This window comes from Tachyglossus aculeatus, chromosome 23 (assembly GCF_015852505.1).
Source record: "Tachyglossus aculeatus isolate mTacAcu1 chromosome 23, mTacAcu1.pri, whole genome shotgun sequence".
NCBI classification, from domain to species: Eukaryota; Metazoa; Chordata; class Mammalia; order Monotremata; family Tachyglossidae; genus Tachyglossus; species Tachyglossus aculeatus.
The window spans coordinates 5,407,839-5,431,295 of NC_052088.1; the positions used below are offsets into that span (position 1 = coordinate 5,407,839).

Below are 23,457 nucleotides of genomic sequence, written 5' to 3' on the forward strand. Positions count from 1 at the left end.
GACAGGGACTGTGTCCAACCCAATTTGCCTGTATCCACCCAGTGATTAGTACAGTGCTTGGCTCATAGTAAGCACTTAAAAAATACCACAATTATTATCATTATTATTACTGGACCAAACAGGCTTCAGGGATCTAAGTTCAGAAATGCCCTTATATTTTCAATTTCTTTAAACAGACACAGACACACACACATACAACACACACACACACACACACACACACACACACACACACACACTCAGTCACACTTTGCCTGATAGCAAGAATGCCAAGTACTGTTCATTTACTAGCACCAAAAGAAAATGAGCATATGCCAAAGGGTTATATTTCATTTGCAGATAAAATGATATACTAGCTTATACATAGAGAACATAAAGCTATAGGAAATATCAATATTCTTAAATATGTTGCTTTTAATGGCTATGCATACTGTTTCACTGTTATATATTACTTCATCTTTTCTCTCTGAGAGAAGGAAAATTGCATGCTGTCTGTTTTGAGCAAGGATACAAGACAGGGGGTCATTCTGGACCACATTTGGTTCTCAAATCCAACTGCAGCTCTCTAAAACCCAGCATTGGTCAGATCCTTCATTTGATTTATCTTAATGAGTTCTACAGGGAGCTTATCATTTGTTGGAAGTTTGGCTTTCTTGACATGGTCATTCTTTTTACTTCAAATTGTTTAATTTGACTTCTGATGAAGATGGTGCTACTCTTGATAACTAGGAAATCAATTCTTATCAAAATCAGACTAAACATAAGAAATCCTTTCGCCCACCAAATTTCTCTAACCAAGTAAACGCACCAGGTGTCTTGAGGAAACCACTGTTTTGGAACTTGAAATTGTCTATTGTTGTTTGAGAGGAATCTTAACAGCCTGGATTACTCTAGCTTAATTACTATTTTCTCTGGCAAAGCAAATGAAAACAAAAATAATAACAGGTGCTCAAATGAACATAATGTCTCAGAAATGATGGTCACCTATCTTCTCAGAGGAAGGTAGCAATTGTGTCATCAATAATAATCATAACAATAATGATAATAATTGCAGTATTTGCTAAGCGCTTCCTATAACTGTAGTACTGCTCTAAGCGCTGGGGTAGATAGAAGATCATCAGGTCCCACATGGGGCTCACACTGTAAGTACGAGGGAGAATGGGAAATATCTAGGAAATATCAGAAGTAGAATGGGTAGCAAATAGATGACAAGGACATAATTCATGGCAAAAGTCTACAATGACGATGCACTTGAGAAAGGAGGATTATAAAATGTGAATTAGAAGTGAAATTTAAGGGTGAAGCTAACGATAAACCAAAGTACAGAGCTCTGTACACAGTAAATATCAATGATTGATTGAGAATGTGAGAAGGCTCAGGCTAGACAGGCAGTATTTACATTAGAGTAGTATCCTTTCAACAAAATAGAAACAAGGTCTGAGAATACTCTTTTTTGCTTTCTTTGCCCCCCGCCCCCCATGATAAATCACTTAATCTCTTCGTTTTTCATTCCCTTTAGCCATAAAATGGGAATAATCATACCATTACCTATTTGCACAGATGAAACTAACAATTTCCATTAGTGAGCCCCAGGATAAAGATTAGCTTTGCTGAATTCTGGGCCAGATATTGACGGGCTGCCCCTCAAAAAAGTCTCTCTGTTACAATTGATCAAGTGGGTTTCTTCAAGAACGGACACTGAAGAATAAGTCTAGGTTTACAGCTGGATGAACTGTTTTGCAAGATCTGGACGGCTGTCTGGCTCAGAGTGTTCTGATTGTGGTCCCCCCACCCCCCTTTTTATTCTGAGAGTGAGAAAGGCACTCTTCTTTTGATTCCATTGGATTTCAGAACTGGAGGCTGCCAGAACACTTACATGAACTAAAGCAGGAGTCAACCAAGGTGAAAGAATAGTCAAAAGTCAAAGCCATCTAAGCTTCCATGACACTTGAATACTAAGAACTATTAAAAAAATATTTCTGTCCTCCCACAGGTGAGGGCTCAGGAACTTGGCTTTAATTCAGTGACAACGGTGCTTATGATGAGCGATCTAAAGACTACAGCGCAGAACTGGGAAGCAGAGCTCCTGAGTTCATATTCAAAGAATGAGTTCATATTCAAGCATTGGCTCTGTTGGAGGCCTTAAGTAAATTAACTTCTCAATTTGTGTCTCAGTTGTCCCAGCTTTTGATGATAATGCTTCCAATCAACCTACCTCAAACATAATAGAGAGAACAGAAGATATCTAAGGAATCTCAGAATTCTCAATATACTTTGCTTGAAAACAATCATCATTAATAGGCTTGTGCCTGATACTAACAGTGAGCTCTTAAACAAGTTAGTTAATATTTGAACCTCATTTTCCACATCTGAAAAGGCGAATACTTACAAATCTGATTAAGATGACATAGAAATTCATTTATAATAGGTTTACCATTTCCTCAGGAGAGCAAATAATTTTGAATATTACTAGCTGCAGTAATAATTCACAGGAATTGTATTACATCTCTCTGATAAGCACAAAATATTTTCACATCTTCATGGCATCCTAGGGTAGGTGCAGGTAGTATCACCATTTTACTGAAAGGAAAAGCAGCACGGCCTAGTGGAAAGTCACGCATATGGACATCTGAGAACCTGGGTACTAATCCTGGCTGCTATGTGACCTTAGGCAAGTCACTTCACTTCTCTGTGCCTCATTTTTCTCCTCTGTAAAATGGGGATTGAAAACCTGTTCTCCCTCCTACTTAGACCGTGAACCCCATACTGAATGGAATCTACATCTGACCAGAGGTTATCTTGTATCTGCCCCAGTGTTTAGTACAGTGCTTGGCTTAACAAACACCAAAATTATTATTATTCTTCAAGGAAGGCAAGCAAGTTCATCATCAAATTGTTATCAGAGAAACACCCTTTATTTCTGCTTAGTTATCTAGTGGTTAAAACAGAAAGCCAGGGGTCAGAAATCTTTAAGGACCCTCCTACTTATAACCCCATCTGTGTGTGACCCTAGCAAGTTCTCGCAATTTTTTTGAGCTTTGGTCCGCCCACTCACAAAACAGGTTCAGAAGCAGGAATTGTCTCAAATTTCAAGCCCGAAAATATTAGCTATTCCTAATAAAAGACTTTAATAACATCAAATGAAAGTAGTTAAGCAAAGGCAACCAAGGTGACATCTGTACTGAAAAGTTCACCATGCCAAGTTTCTTTGGCAGCCATTAAAAAAAAAAAATCAAAAAGAAATCTTCCCTTTATTTGTACAAGACTACGGATCAAATAAGTGAGAAAAGTGATATACTGAAGCACGTGTAGAGTATGACATATGAAAACAAAGGTATAGACCCACCAATAGATGATCCATTATTTATTTATTCCCAATCTGTTGTCTAGTATCCAAGATATAACCCCTACCAAATTAACATCCCTGTGTCTGTAGGACTGAGGAACATGGTTTAGAAGGCTCATCGTTTTGAGAATACATGCCCCAAGCTATGGCTACTGGCCAGCTAGGCCACCTGTTGAGGTTTTTGCTGTTCAGGGAAGCTCCCCTATAGTTATTGTTACTCTTTCAGGTGATGAGGTTCACTAAGACCTCCGTTTGTGGGAGTGATGGCCTATGGAAAACGTCTCTTAAAAGGGCAGTGCCGTTATCAAGGATCTCTCTCTAGGAGTTTAGTGCTATAGCTGTCGGTTGGCCCATGAATGCTCAAAAAATATAATCCAGTCCTTAGAAAAGTTTGCATGAGTGCTGAGCTTCGATGGGGTAAACAGGTTTGCCGGCATGCGAAGTCTGCAAATCAATCAGGTCTTATGAAGAGCGTGCCGTATCCAGGTTCTGTATTATTTGCAACCTCACCAACAGGACTCCCTTAAATGCCAAGTTCATATATCAAGCAAAAACTCCTCACTCTCGGCTGCATGGCTGTCCATCACCTCGCCCCCTCCTACCTCACCTCCCTTCTCTCCTTCTCCGGCCCAGCCCGCACCCTCCGCTCCTCTGCCGCCGCTAACCTCCTCACCGGGCCTCGTTCTCGCCTGTCCCGCCGTCGACCCCCAGCCCACGTCCTTTCCCTGGCCTGGAATGCCCTCCCTCCACACATCTGCCAAACTAGCTCTCATCCTCCATTCAAAGCCCTACTGAGAGCTCACCTCCTCCAGGAGGCCTTCCCAGACTGAGCCTCCTTTTTCCTCTCCTCCTCCCCTCAGCACCTGCATATATTTGTACATATTTATTACTCTATTTATTTTACTTGTACATATTTACTACTTTATTTTATTAATGATGTGCATATAGCTATAATTCTATTTATTCTGACGGTTTTGACACCTGTCTACATGTTTTGTTTTGTTGTCTGTCTCCCCCTTCTAGATTGTGAGCCCGTTGTTGGGTAGGGACTGCCCCTATATGTTGCCAACTTGTACTTCCCAAGCACTTAGTCCAGTGCTCTGCACACAGTAAGAGCTCAATAAATACGATTCAATGAATGAATGAATGAATGTGGCATACGTTAAGTACAAACAAAAATCCAGCTTTGCCTTCTCTGGTTCTAGCTTTTTCTGCCTTTATAGTTGCTCTACTGTATTTCTCAGTTTAAAATTTGAATGCAATAGGGAATCTGTAAATATGAAAATACAATTTTTTTTGGTATTTGTAACAGTTTTGCTGTGAGTGATCTAACTTTCTGGAAGAATCGTTCCTCCTCGTTGTTCTAGGTTAAGTCTCAGATCATCATCAATCGTATTTATTGAGCGCTTACTGTGTGCAGTATCTCAGATGATTCGAGTGGGGATGAATCCCAAAGAAAGAGGGATCCTTTAGCAAGGAAAAATGATATGCCTCTCTTCATTATGCCTCAGTCAAGTATTAGAAATTAAACAACTATATCACTGCTAGACTTCTGAACTAGTAAATACAGAGCCAAGTTTTTAGTGATCTGCCTTAAGCAAACCGACGTCTCAAAGTACAGTGTAAATGGTTTCATTTTCAGATTATGTCTAAACTTGAAGTACTCCTGGGAACTGATGAATGAATGAGACTGTTTTGTGGGTGATTTTTTTTTCCTTTTATGTGGTGACACTTGGGTTGAAAGTTCCTTCACATATGATCTCTCATATGAACCAAGGTGGGGTGGCGGAGGTTGTCACCTGCGAACTCATAAGATTGACTGGGAAAATATTCTGATTTCTTACTGGGGGGAAGCTTACTCAGATGACCTCAAATGTTGGCACAGCCCTAAAGGATCCTGTTTAGTGGATTCCCTCATTAACAACAATCACCTATGAAACAGTCCTGCATTTAAGGGGCGATTACTCCATGGCAAGAATGTTTTTCTTGGGTTGCGTCTCCACAGTGCTTTCCTGCTGACCTTCCAAGAGGCACCATCCTAGAGACAGTTAACTCAAAAAAAAAAAAGGCGAAACAGAAGGGACACCACAGCCGTTGCTTACAAGGAAGAGCTGCTAGGAAAATGAAATACTATAAAATTTAATATGCTATGCCTTTGCTAAGCAGTTCTGTCTGCCCTAAGAGCACGCTGGTCAATTTCAGTTCAATATAACTAGGCTATTCATAAAGGTGTCAAAAATACTAGAGATGGAAAAAAAAACCACCTGAAAAATAAATCATCAGTCTCCTATCATTGTTTCAGCAAGGAGCCTTATTTCTAATGCCCGCAATCAATTAAGAAGGAATGCCACTTTTCCTATTTGTTCCCAGACTGTAGTATATGTCCCAATCTGGTGAATCACAAGAAAATTTTCAAGAGCAATGAGCACCAACTAAGTTCAGGGAGAGAACATTCCAGCAGTCCTGGTCTATATCACCCTTGTCAGTTCGTTCACCAAACATTCTACGATATGAGCCATAGCAGAGTACAATTCTTATAGGGAACAGATTTATTATCCCGGAAAACCTTGGGAGAATAGATGCTAAATAACAACAACCCCGCCCCAAAGGTTGGCATTAAAACTTTCTAATCAATTTCAAGTTATTTCCCAATATCAGGCAGCAACTATCCAAGTTGAAAAGGTTGGAAATCAATTGGAATGAGCAGGGAAAACCACCCCAACCCAGGCTAGAAACCTAAAATGATCCTGTTTTGGATAGTGCTCAGTGGTGAGGGGTGTTGGCACCTTTTGGGCGAATGCAGTGTTTCATCCCTGCTCTGGTGATTCGTATGACAGTAAATCACAGGAGACAAGATCTCTCATAAATAATAAGCCTTAATGTACAAAAGAGAGTCCCTGTAATAGCGAGACCCCCCCCCCAAGATGGTAATTTGGTAGTCCTGCCGCTGGCCTAAACCTGCAATTTGCGGAACAAACATGTGTGGGATTCACCTGTCTCTGCTTCATTCATTTCTGACTTCTGATCGTGTAATCTTTCATGCAAGCCAACCATGACCAGCAAGAAGGAAGTACCAGGTATGTATTTCCTGTTGACCCATCTGAGCAGCATGAGCTGCCAATGAACTGCGCTTACTTTTGGTGTTGGGCAGGAAGCCGTGGAGAGGCGAGATGTGGCTTGGGCCCGAGGTGATTCTGAAGGGGTAGTGCTGAGGGAAGCCGTGTCTCGTGGGAGGACCTGAACGCCACGGGAAATAATGGAGTCTGGAATCTAAATGAGAAAGTTAGTGACAATTAATCAGGAGCACGCACTGGGTTAAAGCGACTATTCACATGCAAGGGTTACAACCAAAGCTGCCTTTCGTAATTCATTCCCTGCTGGGGGCAGGTCTCTGAAATCCCTTCGGCCATCTGATAAGTCAACAGTTGGTTAAGTTTTAGGTCAATTTAAAATGTCTTTAGTCTCAAAAATTTGTACTGGCCCACTTTTTTGTGAGTCTTCCTCAGACTTTGGACTTCAGAATCTCAGGTGCCTTAAGAAATACTGTGCAAGTATGGTGGGCTGCACCTTTTCGTTTGATTAAAAATTTTTCTCAAATTACAACTTGGTATCTTCTACTGTTGGACCTGGGAGAATTAGGCTGATAAGCTTTGTATAACCGAAGACAACTGATCTTGCTAATTCTCAATCTGCATTCTTGGTGGGCTCTGATGGGAAATGTAACTCCTAATTAAAACAAATGTAATAAGCTTCCAGGACACAGGAAGACTAAATGCGTCTTATATAAAATATTTCTCTTTGGCCAGGCATAGCAATACGGAGTGAACACTGAAAATCTGGTGACAGCCACGATCTAAACTAAGGGGGTGTCATTCAAATTATAATCTGATTCTCAGGCAACTGTAAAATATGTGGGTCATTATATCCTTTAGGTTTCAAAATGAATCCAGAGCTGATCTGAACCCCTGCTTTTTCCTCTCTGCACTCATTCCCTGGTAAGATCGCCAACTTCCATGGGTTCAAACTACTACATACAAATATTATTTCTGTGTTAACCATCTTCACAGCACGTTCACATCCACCAAAATAGCCCACAAAGGGAACATTCATTCATTCATTTGTATTTGTTGAGCACTTAGTGTGTGCAGAGCACTGTACTAAGTGCTTGAATGATGATGGCATTTGTTAACCACTTACTTAGGTGCCAAGCACTGTTCTAAGCACTGAGGGAGATACAAGGTAATCAGGTTGTCCCATGCGGGACTCACAGTCTTAATCCCCATTTTACAGATAACTGAGGAACAGAGAAGTGAAGTGACTTGCCTGAAGTCACACAGCTGACAAGTGGCAGGGCCAGGGTTCGATGCCACAACCTCTGACTCCCAAACCCGTGCTCTTTCCACTAAGCCATGCAACATCTGCTGGGCATGGAGAAAAAGACTCCCAGCAGTTTTTAAGACAGATGTGAGTGCTACACTCACAAAGGCAAAAAATGGATGAGAAAATAGCAATTTCTCCTGCTACATAAGAGCACACAGAGAAATTCTGCACTCTTGACTCTGATCAGCCATCCCTTGAGGTATACACGACTCAGAGCACACCATCACTTCTAATAGAAAAATAACCTCAAAAGCATGTCTTACTGGTACCAGGTACTCCATTCCCAACTGTAAATAATAGTTCTATCAAAACAGGAGACTCAAGATTTTCTTTTTTAGAATCAGGCATTTCTCTGATTCCCAAATCTACCTACCTGCAAAACTGATCACCTGAAGACCCTAAGGCCCACCTCTTGAGCAGAACAACTTCACCTCCCTTATTAATCCGTATGCCTGAATGATGACAAATAGCCGCACAGAAATTGAAAAATTCTACAAGAATCTGGACAGGTTCACTATTGGGGCTTCCCCAGTTGACAAGCTGATCTTCACAAGAGCTGATTGTCATCATCACAATGGACAGCAATGCCAAAACAGGGTGAGGTCTAAACAATGGCATCTCATAGATTATCACAGTCCCTAAACAAAACATTAAAGATCTGCAGCCATGTGCTTCTGCACTCCACAACCAAGCTATCACTACGCTGATCGAGTCTCCCCTTAAGAATGAAAGGTCCACCTTAGGCCTGAGACTTCAACACTAAGAAACCATGCAAAGGAATTGATTGTAGAAGTACAGGATAGATCTGTGGACTGCCAATATTAATAATAATAATAATAATGGCATTTGTTAAGCGCTTACTGTGTGAAAAGCACTGTTCTAAGTGCTGGGGGGGATACAAGGTGATCAGGTTGTCCCGCATGGGGCTCACAGTTATCATCCCCATTTTACAGATGAGGTAACTGAGGCTCCGAGAAGTTAAGTGACTTGCCCAAGGTCACATAGCAGACACGTGGTGGAGCCGGAATTTGAACCCATGACCGCTGACTCCAAAGCCCATGCTCTTTCCACTGAACCACACTGCCAATCTATGACTCTTGTGACAATTAAAGGCTTCCAGGAAGTCTTTGTTGCTCAGATTCTTCCAATTAAAACATTGGATTATGAACTGCCCCTCTTGCCTCCTTCTGTGATTAGTTCCCCCAGGCAGGATTTTATGGGTGGGGATATTTGCCTGGTGAGTGTTTGCCACAGCAGAAAATTCTGCCTGTCGAGTCCCCCACGCAGAGGTAAACATAATAACAATAAAATTATGGTATTTGTTAAGTACTTACTATGTACCAGGCACTGTACTAAGCACTGGGGTGGATTCATTCATTCATTCAATCGTATTTATTGAGCGCTTACTGTGTGCAGAGCACCATACTAAGCGCTTGGGAAGTACAAGTTGGCAACATATAGAGACGGTCCCTACCCAACAGTGGGCTCACAGTCTAGAAGGGGGAGAATAGTCTAGAAGGGGGAGATTGGGTTGGACATGGCCCCTGTCCCACATTCATTCATTCATTCATTCAATCGCATTTATTGAGCACTTACTGTGTGCAGAGCACTGTACTAAGCGCTTGGGAAGTACAAGTTGGCAACATATAGAGACGGTCCCTACCGAAAAGTGGACTCACAGTCTAGAAGGGGGAGAACAGTCTAGAAGGGGGAGATTGGGTTGGACATGGCCCCTGTCCCACATAGGGCTCACTGTCTCAATCCCCATTTTATAGATGAGGTAACTGAGGCCCTCCCCACTCAGGTTTGCACCTGGAAAGTTTCCAGTACTTTACCAGTTTCGGCTACAGGAGGCAGAGTCAAGCAGAGGCGTACCCATTCCATTCCGAGCTTGGCCAGTGGCTAGCAAGTGGAAGGCAATCTGCTACAAGTCAAAACTCACTCATGCTGGGCAGCAGCGGTACGGGAGCGAGTCGAGGGTGGAGACTAGAGTTTACTGGGCGGAAGGAGGCAATGGTAAACCACTTCCAGATTTTTACCAAGAAAACTCTATGGATGCACGACCAGAACCATCACAGGTGGAGAGCGGGGCGTTCTGGGCGAGATGTGCCTGTGAAGTCGCTACAGTTCGGAAATGACGGCATAAGATGAGACAACTGAGGCCCAGAGAAATGAAGTGACTTATCCAAGGTCACACAGCAGACAAATGGAGAACCTTCTGACTCCTAGGCTCTATCCACTATGCCATCCTGCTTCTGTGTGGGTTCTGTGTTCTATCCTTAGTCAATCAATCAATCAATCGTATTTACTGAATGCTTACTGTGTGCAGAGCACTGTACTAAGCGCTTGGGAAGTACAAGTTGGCAACATATAGAGACGGTCCCTACCCAACAGTGGGCTCACGGTCTAGAAGTCAAAGCAGAAACCTCGGGAGGTGATGAGGCGGCAGTTTGGGTGCGATTGCTGCTGTCGGCGTAAAGAGACACTCGCTTGGGTTGGGTGAGGGGAAGTTAGAGCATTTGGGGTGTGACCAGGAAGGGGTCTGAGCTGAGTCTCGCTTACTGCCGCTTGTTCTAGACTCGATCCCGGCTCTTCCCCTGGCCCAGGTTGGGCGGGAAGGGGGGAGAGGGGTGGATCCAAAACCCCCTTGAGGAGGTGCCTCTCCGTGAGAGGAGAAGTGAATCCCCAGATGATGTCGGGTGTGCCGCTCTGAACCCACAACTGTCTCCCCCTTCTAGACTGTGAGCCCACTGTTGGGTAGGGACTGTCTCTATATGTTGCCAGCTTGTACTTCCCAAGCGCCTAGTACAGTGCTCTGCACATTGTAAGTGCTCAATAAATACGACTGAATGATTTATTGAACTGCCTGTTCCTGACCTGGCTGTGGAGGGTGTCCCAGCCTGCCTCTCTTCCATCAGTTCCCTTCTTTGCTAGCAATGCTGAATAAGCCACAGTACACTTGAGAAAGGGAGTAGTTCCTTTGATAAGCTGCCTCAAATATGGTCAATCTTTGGGGCATTCTCCAAACAGAAGGCTCCTCTGCCTAGAAAGTCAGAGACTGTAAGCTCGGTGTGGGCCGGGGTTGTCTTGCTTTATTACTGAACTGTACTTTCCAAGCACTTGGTACAGCACTCTGCACACAGTAAGCACTCAGTAACAACCACTGAGTGAACTGGCTTTGTGGTACCAATCATAATGTTTATACAGGGCCATTCCCAAGCGCTTAGTACAGTGCTCTGCACACAGTAAGCGCTCAGTAAATACGATTGATTGATTATCCTTGCGAGTCATATTTCTGTGGAGGAATGGAGTGCCAGTGCAAGTAGTTGGACAGGGTGTAGCACACTGCAAAGTGCACGTTGCCAACTTGTACTTCCCAAGCGCTTAGTACAGTGCTCTGCACACAGTAAGCACTCAATAAATACGATTGATGATGATGATGTGCAGTCTTTGCCTTCATTAAGGCATTCCAGGCAGAGCTGGAATTAAACCTCATGTCCTCTGATTCCCAAAGTACTATTTTCACTGAACCAAGAGTTGAGCAGCCGATGTATTGAAAAATGGTGTCCAAACCACAAACAAAGCTAAATAAAAAGATCCTGGAAAATAAAGAGACCTACGAAGCATTTTGTCACAACATAATAACAACCCTAGTGGAATAAGGAACCCCAGGTACAAGTAATAACATGGAGAGCTAAAGGGTGCCACTCTGAAACACCACTTATCACAAAATCATTAAGACTGGAGCGATGTCAAGGAGACTTTAACGGGAGTGGGTCAAAGAAAATGATTCAGCGATGAAAATTTTTAGCAAAATAACAAGAATACTTTGCAGCTCTTCGGTACTGTAACAAACGGAGGCCTTCACACGTCTATAAGAGACATGCAGATGAAAGTAAAAAATATTTGGGGCCACTGGGGAGAGGTGAATCCTGGAGAGATCAAGGGGTATGCTCTCTGTTATCGGGATAAAGATGTTAGAAGCAACACGACATACTGGAAAGAGCCCAGAACTGGGAGAAATAAGAGCTGGGTTCTAATCCTGGCTATGGTTGCCACTTGCCTGCTTTGTGACCTTGGGCAAGTCACTTAACTTCTCTGGGCCTCAGTTTCCTTAACCTTAAAATGGGGATGTGATCACTGTTCTCCCTCCTATTTAGACTGTGATCTCCATGTGGGACAGGGACTGGGTACAACTTCATTATCTTGTATCTATTCCAGCACTCAGTTCAGGGCTTAGCACATCATAAGCACTTGATTACTTCCGCAATTATTATTAGCACTGAAGAAGTTATTGGCTCCAAACACACATATTGTACCACTTGAGACTACAGATGGAATTACTCTCAACACAGGCGAAGAGACAGACATTGTCACAGACGTTTCAAGAACAGTATAATTAATTCATGGACTTGCTTTCCACCAATAAGGAAGAAGCCCTTCAAAGCATAGAAAATTAGCTAAAATATGAAGATGCCATCTTTGATCGACATTTATACAAGTAACATCTGCAGTCAACACCAAGAAAATGGAAAAGCACCCAGATTTAATGTTTGTCCTCAACATATGGACTCCTGAGGCAATCCCAACAGTCAATCCCAAAATCAATCAATCTATCATGGTACACACTCAAGAGTATAACAGGTAATTCAGGAGGGAGGGGGAAAAGAGGAAGGAGAGATGAAAAACTGGTCAAGGAAGGCTTCCTGGAGGAGATGCAATTTTAGTAGGGCTTTGAAGATGGGGAGAATAGTAGTTTGTTGGATTGTGAAAGGGGATAGGGGAAGTCCCAGGAAAGAGGGAGGGGTTCAGAAAGAGATTGATGGTGACAGAGATGAGAGTGAGACAGTGCAGGTTGGGAGAGAGAGAGAGAGAGACAGAGAGAGAAGAAGAAGTGGAGGGTGGTTGGGTAGAGAGTTGATTCAATGTCCTTACACTGACGGTGAGGAGTTTCTGTTTGATGAGGATATGGATGGCCAGCCATTGAAGGATTGCTGAGGAGTGGGGAGATTTGTGCAGAACGGTGTTTTGGAAAAGTGGATCGGGGTTGGGGGGGTGGAGTGAAGTGTGGAGTGGAGGGGGATAAGGCTGGATGTGGCGAGTTTGGTGAGGAGCGGGATGCTGTCCTAGAGACAAGTGCTTGGATGAGTGCTTGGATGGAGAGGAAGGGCAGATTCTGGAGATGCTATGAAGATAAAATTGTCAGGGTTTGGTGATAGAATGAATCTGCAGGTTGAAGGAGAGTGAAGAGTCAAGGTTAACACCAAGCTTGTACATAGGCTTTTGAGACAGGTAGGATGGTGGTGTTGTCACTCAGTATCTTCAAGAACAAAGGAGAGTGAGGCACTTGGGGGCAACTATTAGGGGCAACTCGGTGCTTTCAACAGCCAGCCAAAGTCCTCCCGGACATACTACTGAAGAACACATGAATTCCAATGTGACGTCTGACTAAAACACAGCCGTACAGATGTGATCTTGGCAGCATGACTTATTCGTGAGAAGAGCGGAAAGCAATGCTATGGCTTCCATAAATCTCAAACCCCCCCCAAACATTTGACATCATCAACAGATCAGGGCTCCAAGATCCTTAGGTTACTTTGGGATACTATTTGTTGATAAAGTCCAAGTCAAATGTGCCCTGTTTAATGTGTTCCCCATCTCTGAATAAAGCAGGGCTGTGTGTGGTTGGACCAGGTCTCTTCAACCTTTTAAAAGGATCTTGAACTTGGAGGCAGAATAATAATAATAATAATGATGATGGCATTTATTAAGTGCTTACTATGTGCAAAGCACTGTTCTAAGCACTGGGGAGGTTACAAGGTGATCAGGTTGTCCCATGGGAGGGCTCACAGTCTTAATCCCCATTTTACAAATGAGGTAACTGAGGCCCAGAGAAGTGAAGTGACTTGCCCAAAGTCACACAGCTGACAATTGGCGGAGGCGGGATTTGAACCCATGACCTCTGACTCCAAAGCCCATGCTCTTCCACTGAGCCACGCTGCTTCTCCAACCCGCTGAAAACCTCTTCCAACTCAACCAGCTATAATAAGCATCCTTGAATATTTTTAACGCAGTCACTCAGGAACTGTTACATGTCAATGATTGCGGGCTGGAGTCACAAACACATGAAGCACGCATCACTTCCCAGAGTCAGCACAGCACTACGGACATTGAGACCGAAAAGAAAACCGAAGCGCCGTAACAGTTTCCACCAACGGAACTCTACACGTGACCGCAGATTTTTCACCGGCAAACACAGAGTCGAATTCTGGAGTCGAATTGTTACTTTGATAGAGTACCATCAGATGATGCAGAGCTAGACCAAGAAGTAGGAAACAAAAGTAGGAAGAGAAGTCGAAAAAGGGATAGCACTGGCTTCTGGGAGATGGGTGGTGAGAGTGGAGCATCACGCTACATACCAATTTGAAGGTCTATAAAGCTGTAGGAGTGGTCAATCTTCAATGCGGCTGCAAGACCTGGCTCTACATCCAGCTTCTCAAGCAGTTTCATCAGCATCACTTATGAACCATACTCAACATCAAATGGCAGGACAAGAGAACCCAAAACAAAGTCCTGGAATAAAAGTGGGCTCGCCAGCAATGAGACAATGTCCACAGTGCCACAGCTTTGCTGAACAGGACCTAAGAGGGGCATGGATGATAACAGGAGACTCGAGCAATGGCGAATGGTGAGCTGAAAGGGAGCACATGCAAGCCAGGAAAGCAAAATAAACTATTTCAAGATGCGGAGAAGCGCAGTCTCGAACAATGTTATATAGAAAGACTATGTAGACGGGCCAGGTAGTAATTGGGAGAAGAATGGAGTCTTCATGGAGATCAGGATAGTAAGGGGCAGATGCAGATTCTCTACACTGTGAGCTCGTTGTGGGCAGGGATTGTGTCTACTTGTTGTTATAGTGTACTCTCCCAAGCACTTAATAATAATTATTATAATGATGGCATTTGTTAAGCACTTACTATGTGCCAAGCACTGGGATAGATGCAAGGTTATCAGGTTGTCCCACATGGAGCTGACAGTCTTAATCCTCATTTTACAGATGAGGTAACTAAGGCACAGAGAAGTGAAGTGACTTGCCCAAAGTCACACAGCTGACAAGTGGCAGAGCCGGGATTAGAACCCACGACCTCTGACTCCCAACCCCGTGCTCTTTCCGCCAAGCCACGCTGCTTAGTACAGTGTTCTGCATACAGTAAGTGTTCAATAAATACGATTGAATGAATGAATGAAAAATGGAAGGGCCTCTATGGGAGAAATCCATTGGAGCAGCAAGAATCGATTTTTACTTGTAGACGAGCGTAAGTCTCCCACGGTATGGCTTGTTGGGTCCTGGGCCTAACTTCCCAGCACGCCCAAGAGCCCAAGCCCTATCAATCACCTGAAAATTATTGAGAAGCAGCATTGCCCAGTGGCTAGAGCCCGGGCCTAAGAGTCAGAAAGACCTGAGTTCTAATCCTAGCTCCGCCACTTATCTGCTGTGTGACCCTAGACAAGTCACTTCACTTCTCTGGGCCTCAGTTTCCTCATCTGTAAAATGAGGATTAAGAGACGGTGAGCCCCACGTGCGATACGGATTGTGTCCATCCTGATTACCTTGCAACTATGCCGATGCTAAATATGATTGAATGAATGCTTAGTACAGACTCTGGGACACAGTAAGCACTTTACAAATACTATTAAAAAAAGAGTGGGTAAGTAGCCATGCTCTGTTCAAGTTTAATGGTACTGCCTCTTTGATGAGTTTATATAGCATGAACATGGACAAGCAAATATAGCCCTTCTAAACCCTCTGGCTTTTATCTGTGGTTTCAATATAACTCCGACTCCAGCTAATCAAAAAGAGGAAGGAGAGACAGTAGTGAATAAGAATGTACCAGAAACAGAAGAAATAAAGTGACCCGTACTTACAAAAAGATCCCAAGTCTATGAGAGACAATGATTCCCTCGAGGAACCAGGAACCAAGCTCCTGCTTAAAAAAGGTAGCAAATGAGCAGCATGGAGGAAATCATTACTCTCCCCCTCCCCATAAGGTACAATAAGTAGAGTTTCTTGAAGCTGAATTCACCAAGTCTGGTTAAGGATTTTTAGTACGTTTAGTGGCAGTTTTGCATTTCAATTTTATGGTCATGTCAGGAGGACACAATTTTTTATGAAGAAAATTTTCCGATGGAAAATGAATTTCTTGGTTTACATCTTCAAGGCAAATGCCATTAGGATCCCGGTGAAGATTAGTGGAGGCTGTCTTGTGCGGCTAGAAATCAACGTTTGGGAACTGGGCCCAAGTGATCAGCAACACTACCTGATTTACAGGAAGCATTTCTACCCTCTCCTTCTCCAAACCACCCAAGAGGAAATCATGGAGATGTGAGGGGAAGGCGGCAATACAGGCTCACTAGCACCCTCGGTGAATTCCAGAGTGATTTAGGAGGTTACAATACCACAGAAGAAGACCTAAGAGGCATAGCTACAACCTATCCCTTTTTTATGATATTTGTTAAGCACTATGTGCCATCTACTGAAATAGATTTCAAGCTAAACAAACTAGGCACAGTCCCTAACCCACTTGGGGCTCACAGTCTTAACTCCCATTAAACAGATAAAGGAACTGAGGTACAGAGGAGCTAATGACTTGCCCAAGGTCACATAGCAGATGCATAGCAGAGCTGTGGTAATAAACAATTATAATTATGGTACTTGTTAAGTGCTTCTTATGTGCCAAGCACTGTTCTAAACGCTAGAGTAGATACAAGTTAATCTGGTCAGACACAGTCCCTGTCCCACGCGGGGCTCACAGTCTTAATCTCTATTCTTACAGATGAGGGTATGAGGCCCAGAGAAGTGAAGTGACTTGCTCAAGGTCACACAGCAGATATGTGGCAGAGCCAGAATTAGAACCCAGGTCCTTCTGACTCCAAGGCCCGGGCTCTATCCACTAAGCCACGCTGCTTCTCGTTCTCGCTTTTGATGCTAACCAGAGACAAAAAATACTAGAATCAAACCCTCCTGAATCAAGTGGCTAGTGAGTCAGTTGGGGTTAGCGTACAAGCCAAAAATCAGTGAAATTTTTCAATGTTGTCATTACGTCTGTCCCTTGCCAATACAGCCAATGTGTATGTGATCAAGTGTAAATAAATTGCCCCTGTTGTTTGCCATATTCGGCATCATAAAGTAGACAGCAGTATACACGTGCAATACTTTTTCTTCCAGCTGATGATCCTGCTTTGAGACCACATCGTATTTTACAACCTAACTTCATATTCCAAAATTGACTTTCCCCAAGTTTCCCCACCCCTTCCCTCTTTTTCTTAGCTGAGTGATAGAGATTCTGACTTCGAAACATCCCTGTATATAGGCAAGTACAGTAAATAGGTTGGTGTTTGAGAAGCTAAGTTTGCGGGCTGGGTTGTAGTGGAAGAAGAGTGAGGAGAGCTAATCAAGTGCCTTAAAGCCCAAAGTGAGGAGCCTCTGTTTGATGCACAGACCTTTAAATTATCTATTAAAAATCATTTCGTTATATTAATGTCTGTCTCCCCCCTCTAGACCAAAAGCTTACTGTGGGCAGGGAATGTGTCTGCCAACTCTGTTTTACTGCACTCTCCCAAGTGCTTGGTACAGTGCTCTGCAGAGTAAGTGCTCAATAAATACCATTGATGATGATGCAGAGGTGACAGGGCAAACACTGGAGGATTTGGAGGAATGGGGAGATGTATGTGGAATGATTTTTTTAGGAAAATGATCTGGGAGGCGGAATGAAGTGTAGGCTGGAGACGGGGTGGTCAGTGAGGGGGTTGATTTAGTAGTCAAGGCAGGCTATGACAGGTGCTGGACCATCATCATCATCACCAGTCGTATTTATTGAGCGCTTACTATGTGCAGAGCACTGTACTAAGCGCTTGGGAAGTACAAATTGGCAACATATAGAGACAGTCCCTACCCAACAGTGGGCTCACAGTCTAAAAGGGGGACCAGTTTAGTAGCAGTTTGCACAGAGATGAAGGAGAAGAGTCTAAAGATGTTGTGAAGGTAGAATTGACAGGATTTGGCAACCTCTAGCACTTGTGCACGTACGGGTGCCTATTCTAAATTTCTTCACTCGGTAAAGAAGAAGGTGGCTGAAGGAAGCGCCCAAAGTGGGGAATGGAGAGACGACATAGTACATATCTTTAAATTATATATTCTATATTACTCATTTATTCATAATAATGTCTGTCTCCCCCATTAGACTGTATGCTTGTTAAGGGCTGGGAACATGTCTGCTAATTCCGATGGTTCGTACTCTCCCAAGTGTTTAGTATAGTGCCCTGCAGACAGTAAGCGCTCAGTAAATACCACCGATCGATTGATTGGTTCCTGAACAGTTGTAAGGCAGCTCCCGGATGGCCACGGTCTTAGAAATGAGGCCGTGGGTACCTGCCTACTGTCTGTCTGAATCCTGGCATAGTTGGCTGTTAAAACAACAGTGGCTTCCAGTGGCTCCATCCTACCTTGAGGCAGGCAAGGAGGTGGTCAGTCCAAGAGAGAAACCTGCAAGTTCAGAACCTAGAAAACATGGGGTGATAGTGGGTTTCCCTCTGCAAGCTTTGAGGAGAAGTCCTGAATGGGTAAGGGGTAAGGACAAGCGATAGGCTCTGCAGCAGTCATGGGGATGAGTCTAGTGACCTCAGCAAAGTGGGTTAATGCATTCACTCCTCATTCATTTCTTCCTATTTATTGAGTGCTTACTGCTAGTAAGCTACAGCAGGGTGGCTTAGTGAAAACAGCACAGGCTCGGGAGTCAGAGGTCGTGGGTTCTAATCCCGGCCCTGCCACTTGTCAGCCATGTGACTTTGGACAAGTCACTTAACTTCTCTGTGCCTCAGTTACCTTATCTGTACAATGGGGATTAAGACTTTGAGCTCTACGAGAGACAACCTGATTACCTTGTACCTATCCCAGCGCTTAGAACAGCGCTTGGCACATAGTAAGTGCTTAATAAATATCATTATTATTATTATTATAGCACGGGACCGGGAGTCTGAAGGACCTAGGTTCTAATCCCAGCTCTGCCACTTGTCTGCTGTGTGACCTTGGGCAAAACACTTCACTTCTCTGGACCTCAGTGACCTCATCTGGAAAACAGAGATTAAGACTGTGAGCCCCAAGTGGGACCTGATTACTTTGGATCTTCCCCTGTGCTTAGAACAGTGCCTGGCATATAGTAAACACTTAAATGCCATAAAAACAAAACAAACAAAGCACTGTGCTAAGCGCTTGGGAGAGTACAATATAAAAACAGACACATTCCCTGCCTACAATGAGCTTACAGAGGAGAAGACATTAATGTAAATAAATAAATAAATGACATGACATTCCTCACTCTCCTTCTCTTCCTTCTCTGCTCACCAGAAGGCTCATCCTAAGGCATTTCAGGGGGGTTTTGATGAATCTTAATTGGAGATCATCAGGATTCATTGACCTGACTCCTCCTCCTCTTCCTCCCGTTCCTCAGCTCGTGCATTGGTGCAGCAGTCTTGGCTGTCTGCGGTCTAGCAGTTTGAGAGTCTGATATGGGTTTAAAGTTATGATTCTGGAAAGGAAGAGCGGGAAGGGCCGGCGAGGCTCGGCATTATGAGACGACACCATTATTTCGCGCTATGTACGATACCATCTGGATTTCACATCACGTGAAGGAGACCTTGCAAGATACTCCAGACCTGGGGCCCAGATTCTGTTGATCCAGCCCTGGTGTCCCCAAGCCCTGGTGTCTGAGGATTGAGTATTTGTGTCCTCCACACCTTTCCCAATTTTTTAAATCGTCAATCATGTCCCCTCAGCCTTCATCTCAGGCTTCTCTGGAAACTTCTCTATGCTTTTGACCATTATGCTTGCTTTTCTTGGGATCTGATCCAGTTCTGCTATGTTCTTTTTAAGATGTGCTGACTGGAAGCACATGCATCATTTTGAGGGTGGAGGTAATCGAGTTTTATATAGCAGCAAAACTCGCTTTTTGATTTGCTTTCTCTACCATCCTGCTGACATCCAGCATATCATTGACCTTTTTGGCTGCCACCACATAAAAACCAATGATTTGAAAGAACAGTCGATAATGACTTTCTGTTCTGACTAAATGCCACAGGGCCCAGATTGATATCATTGTAATTTTGATTCTTTTTGCAGAACTTTGATTGTGTTCACACTGAAGCTCAGATGCCATTTTCTGCCCCACTCACTCAGGGTTATGAAGTCTTCCTGCCGTTTCTGCCCATCAGCATGGCATTTCACCTCCTGGAAAAGCTTAGTATTACTTGCAAAATACATGCAAGTGACTAACAAAGAATAGGAAGAAGTAAAACAAAACTGGCCCCAGCAATTCAACACCGGTGTGAATACGCAAGAAAACGTTTCAGTAAAAGCAGAAAGGCCCAAGCAGACGCCACGGGCTGAAGCAATTTCACTACTTTCTGAAAATCGGCTGATGCCTTACTCCTTTTATATAGCTAACGGGATGAAGAGAGCAGCTGTGCCAGAGGATCCTGAATTCTCTGCAGGCTTGGAAAAAACCAGTATCACATTTGCTCTACCCCACACCATCTTATTGGAAAAAATCATTCAGGAGAGAAAATGGGAATATTGTCAAGTAATATAGGAATATTCCCCCTAGCTCTTGATCTTCTTTGCCTTTAAGGCTAATTCGAGATACCAATTTAAGTGCTCTAGAAAAATACCTATCAAAATAATTTTTGGTGTCAAGGAAGAGAATGGAAGAGCATAAACTTTACAATCTAAGCAGTTATTTTTTGTTATTATTAATAATAAAGAGCTTATTTCAACATCAACGTCTAGGTCAGGAGATTATCTCCTAGGCATTATAATCAATCAATCATATTTATTGAGCACTTATTATGTGCAGAGCACTGTATTATATCAGTTCGAGTGGCTGCCACCAACATTGGGGATGTTTGAACAAAGCCTGGGTTTTTTTTTTGGAATAACTCCCAGTGGATTAGGGGGATATTATACCACCAGTTTTGAAATCCCGCACCACATCCTCAAGCCTATCATCATAGAATAGTTTGAAAAGGGCTGGACTTTCTGCATAGCTTGCTTTATTATTACTGCAATAATAATAATAATAATATTGGTACTTGTTAAGCCCTTACTACTGACCAAGCACTGTTCATAGCACTGGGGTAAAAACAAGTTAATTAGGTTGGACACAGTCCCTGCCCCACATGGGGCTCACATTCTTAATCCTTACTTTACAGATGAGGGAACTGAGGCCCAGAGAAGTTAAGTGACATCCTAGGTCCCACAGCAGGAGCTGGGATGAGGATCCAGATCCTTCTGACTCCCAAACCCCATCCACTAAGCCACACTGCTTCTCGGTATAATTTATTTATATTTATACTAACGTCTGTCTCCCCCTCTTGACTGTAGTTCATTTCTGGGCAGGGAATGTGTCTGCAAACCGATATAATAATACAGACTGTGCTGCAGGGGTAAACGCTCAAGAAGATCAACAGAATGTTTTGAACGACTCGGTTTAGTCAGTATAGCAACCAGAGAAAACTGAGGTTTCCGTGGCAGCCTGTACAGGGAATTTCAACACACCCCTGAAGATTTCGGCGGCAAATTCAGAGGGTACGGCTGTCACCGTATTAGACTCTTTGTCACTACACTATGCAGTGATTCGTGAGCAGACAAAGATGTTGAATGCTGGGTCAATAAGGCCAATATGCCCTTTGGGAGATTAACAGTCTGAGCATGGAGACAATACAATAACAAGCTGCATACCAATCTAAATTAAGGGTTTACCGTGCTGTAACATTTTTCTTTTTATTCAATCATATTTATTGAGCGCTTACTGTGTTCAAAGCACTGTACAGTGACCAACCCTCTACAACCCTGAAGGCACATACCACTTTCTGAAATTGCTTCATTAGCGTCATTCTGATCCAGTCATCAGAGAGGCAGCATGGGTTACTGGAAATATATCTATACGTATGTATCTATCTATATACCTGTGATTGATTTATTTATTTTCATGTCTGTCTCCCCCTCTAGACTGTCCGCTCGCTGTGGGAAAGGGCTGTGTCTGTTTGTTGTTACATTGTACTCTCCCAAGCGCTTAATTCAGTGCCTTGTACACAGTAAGCACTCAATAAATATGACTGAATGAATGATTTTGCTAAGACAACATCACTAACTGCCACTTCTAGAAATTACATATTTATTTATATCCATCCTCAGCCATTGTGTGTGCGTATTGCATTATTACAACAAATATACACCTATATTCCAAAAATGGTGGAATTAGAACGAAGAATATAGACTGTAGACTGCAAGCTCATTGTGGAATGGGAATGTATCTATATTTATACTGAACCTTCCCAAGTGCTTAGTCCAGGGCTCTGCACACACTAACCGCTCAATAAATACATAAAGAAATACAATTGAATAGAACAGATCTATTTGTAAACATTTTTACGTTTCTCCGCTGCTTGTGAGCAAGAACGAAAATTTTCTGAATCAACTGAAATGCACTCAGCGGGCCCTTAATAAAACCATTACAACACCAGCAATGTACAGGCAGTCCTCCAGACACTATAACAATAATAACGGCATTTAAGCATTTACTATGTGCCAGGCACTGTTCTACTCGCCACTACTCAACCCAGTGGGGGAACGACTAGTGGAAAATGAACAGAAGTAGGGCAGAAAAGCTACGCTTTACAAACTCGGTGAGGGATGGTCTCAAACAGTGTGGTGGCGTCTCAACCAGTGGACTGCTGGGAGACAGGAGCGGCAAGCATCCGACATGCAGCAATCAAAATAGATGCTTATTGGAGTTGAGCCAAGGCTTGGGGAAGACTGGGGTACCAATGAGCAGATGCAAAAACAGCGATGGGCACTGCAAATGCCAAGTGCATCAGCGTAGCAGAGGGCGAGCTTTTCATGCACACTGTGTGGAACGCATCACTGACCTCGCTTAGACCTTTGCAGCCACATTCTCTCACGTGGCTAAGTATGTTCTCAACATCTCAACGATGTTGCCAACTTGTACTTCCCAAGCCCTCAGTACAGTGCTCTGCACACAGTAAGCGCTCAATAAATATGACTGATTGATTGATCAACGGCATCATCTCTGCAAATATCTCTGCCACCTGGGTGACTAGGAAAATCCTCCTGAGGCCAGGCCCCGCTGGGCCACTGTGAGCCCGGCCTAGATCCAAGTGGCCGTTGGCTTGCTCGGAGCTTGAAGCCAGGAAGTTCCTCGTTAGGATCAGAATGATGCAGTGGATGGGAGGAGAAGGGCCCCTGCTAATCAAACCAGCCCTGCCCTCGGGTTTCCGGTCGGACTTGCCCGTCAGGCTCCGGGAAGTGGCCAGCAATCATGCGGAGCTTGCTGGGACTCGACGGGACTTGGAGGATCAGTTTCCATACATACCGATGCTACAGCCAGCTGGATTCTGAGGGGACCCTCAGCTTCTCCCTACTGCTTCTGCTGGAGGTAAACCTGGGGGACTGCTGATGATGACGATGGTATTTATTAAGCGCTTACTATGTGCCAAGCACTACTCTAAGTGCTAGGGTAGATACAATTCCACGAGGGGCTCACAGTCTTACTTCCCATTTTACAGAGGTAACTGAGGCACAGAGACGTTGCAGTGCTTAGAACAGTGTTTGGTACACAGTAAGTGTTTAACAAACACTATCATTATTATTAAGTGAC

At 43.6% G+C, this 23,457-nt stretch overlaps 1 protein-coding gene and 1 non-coding gene across 6 annotated transcripts in view; one reads left to right on the forward strand and one right to left on the reverse strand.

Moving 5' to 3' along the window:
• GPHN (gephyrin) overlaps window positions 1–23,457 on the reverse strand; it is a 720,134-nt gene that overhangs the window by 216,936 nt on the left and 479,741 nt on the right. For 3 of the 5 annotated variants that reach the window (XM_038765627.1, XM_038765623.1, XM_038765624.1), the window contains one exon: window positions 6,482–6,616. The exons of the other annotated variants lie outside the window; for them this stretch is intronic. In XM_038765627.1, coding sequence (XP_038621555.1) covers window positions 6,482–6,616 — 135 coding nt within the window. The remainder of the gene's footprint in view (window positions 1–6,481; window positions 6,617–23,457) is intronic. 5 annotated transcript variants of the gene reach the window in all.
• On the forward strand, window positions 9,521–9,658 carry LOC119944857. The gene has a single exon (XR_005456003.1). It is a non-coding gene; the product is annotated as a small nucleolar RNA SNORA7 (small nucleolar RNA).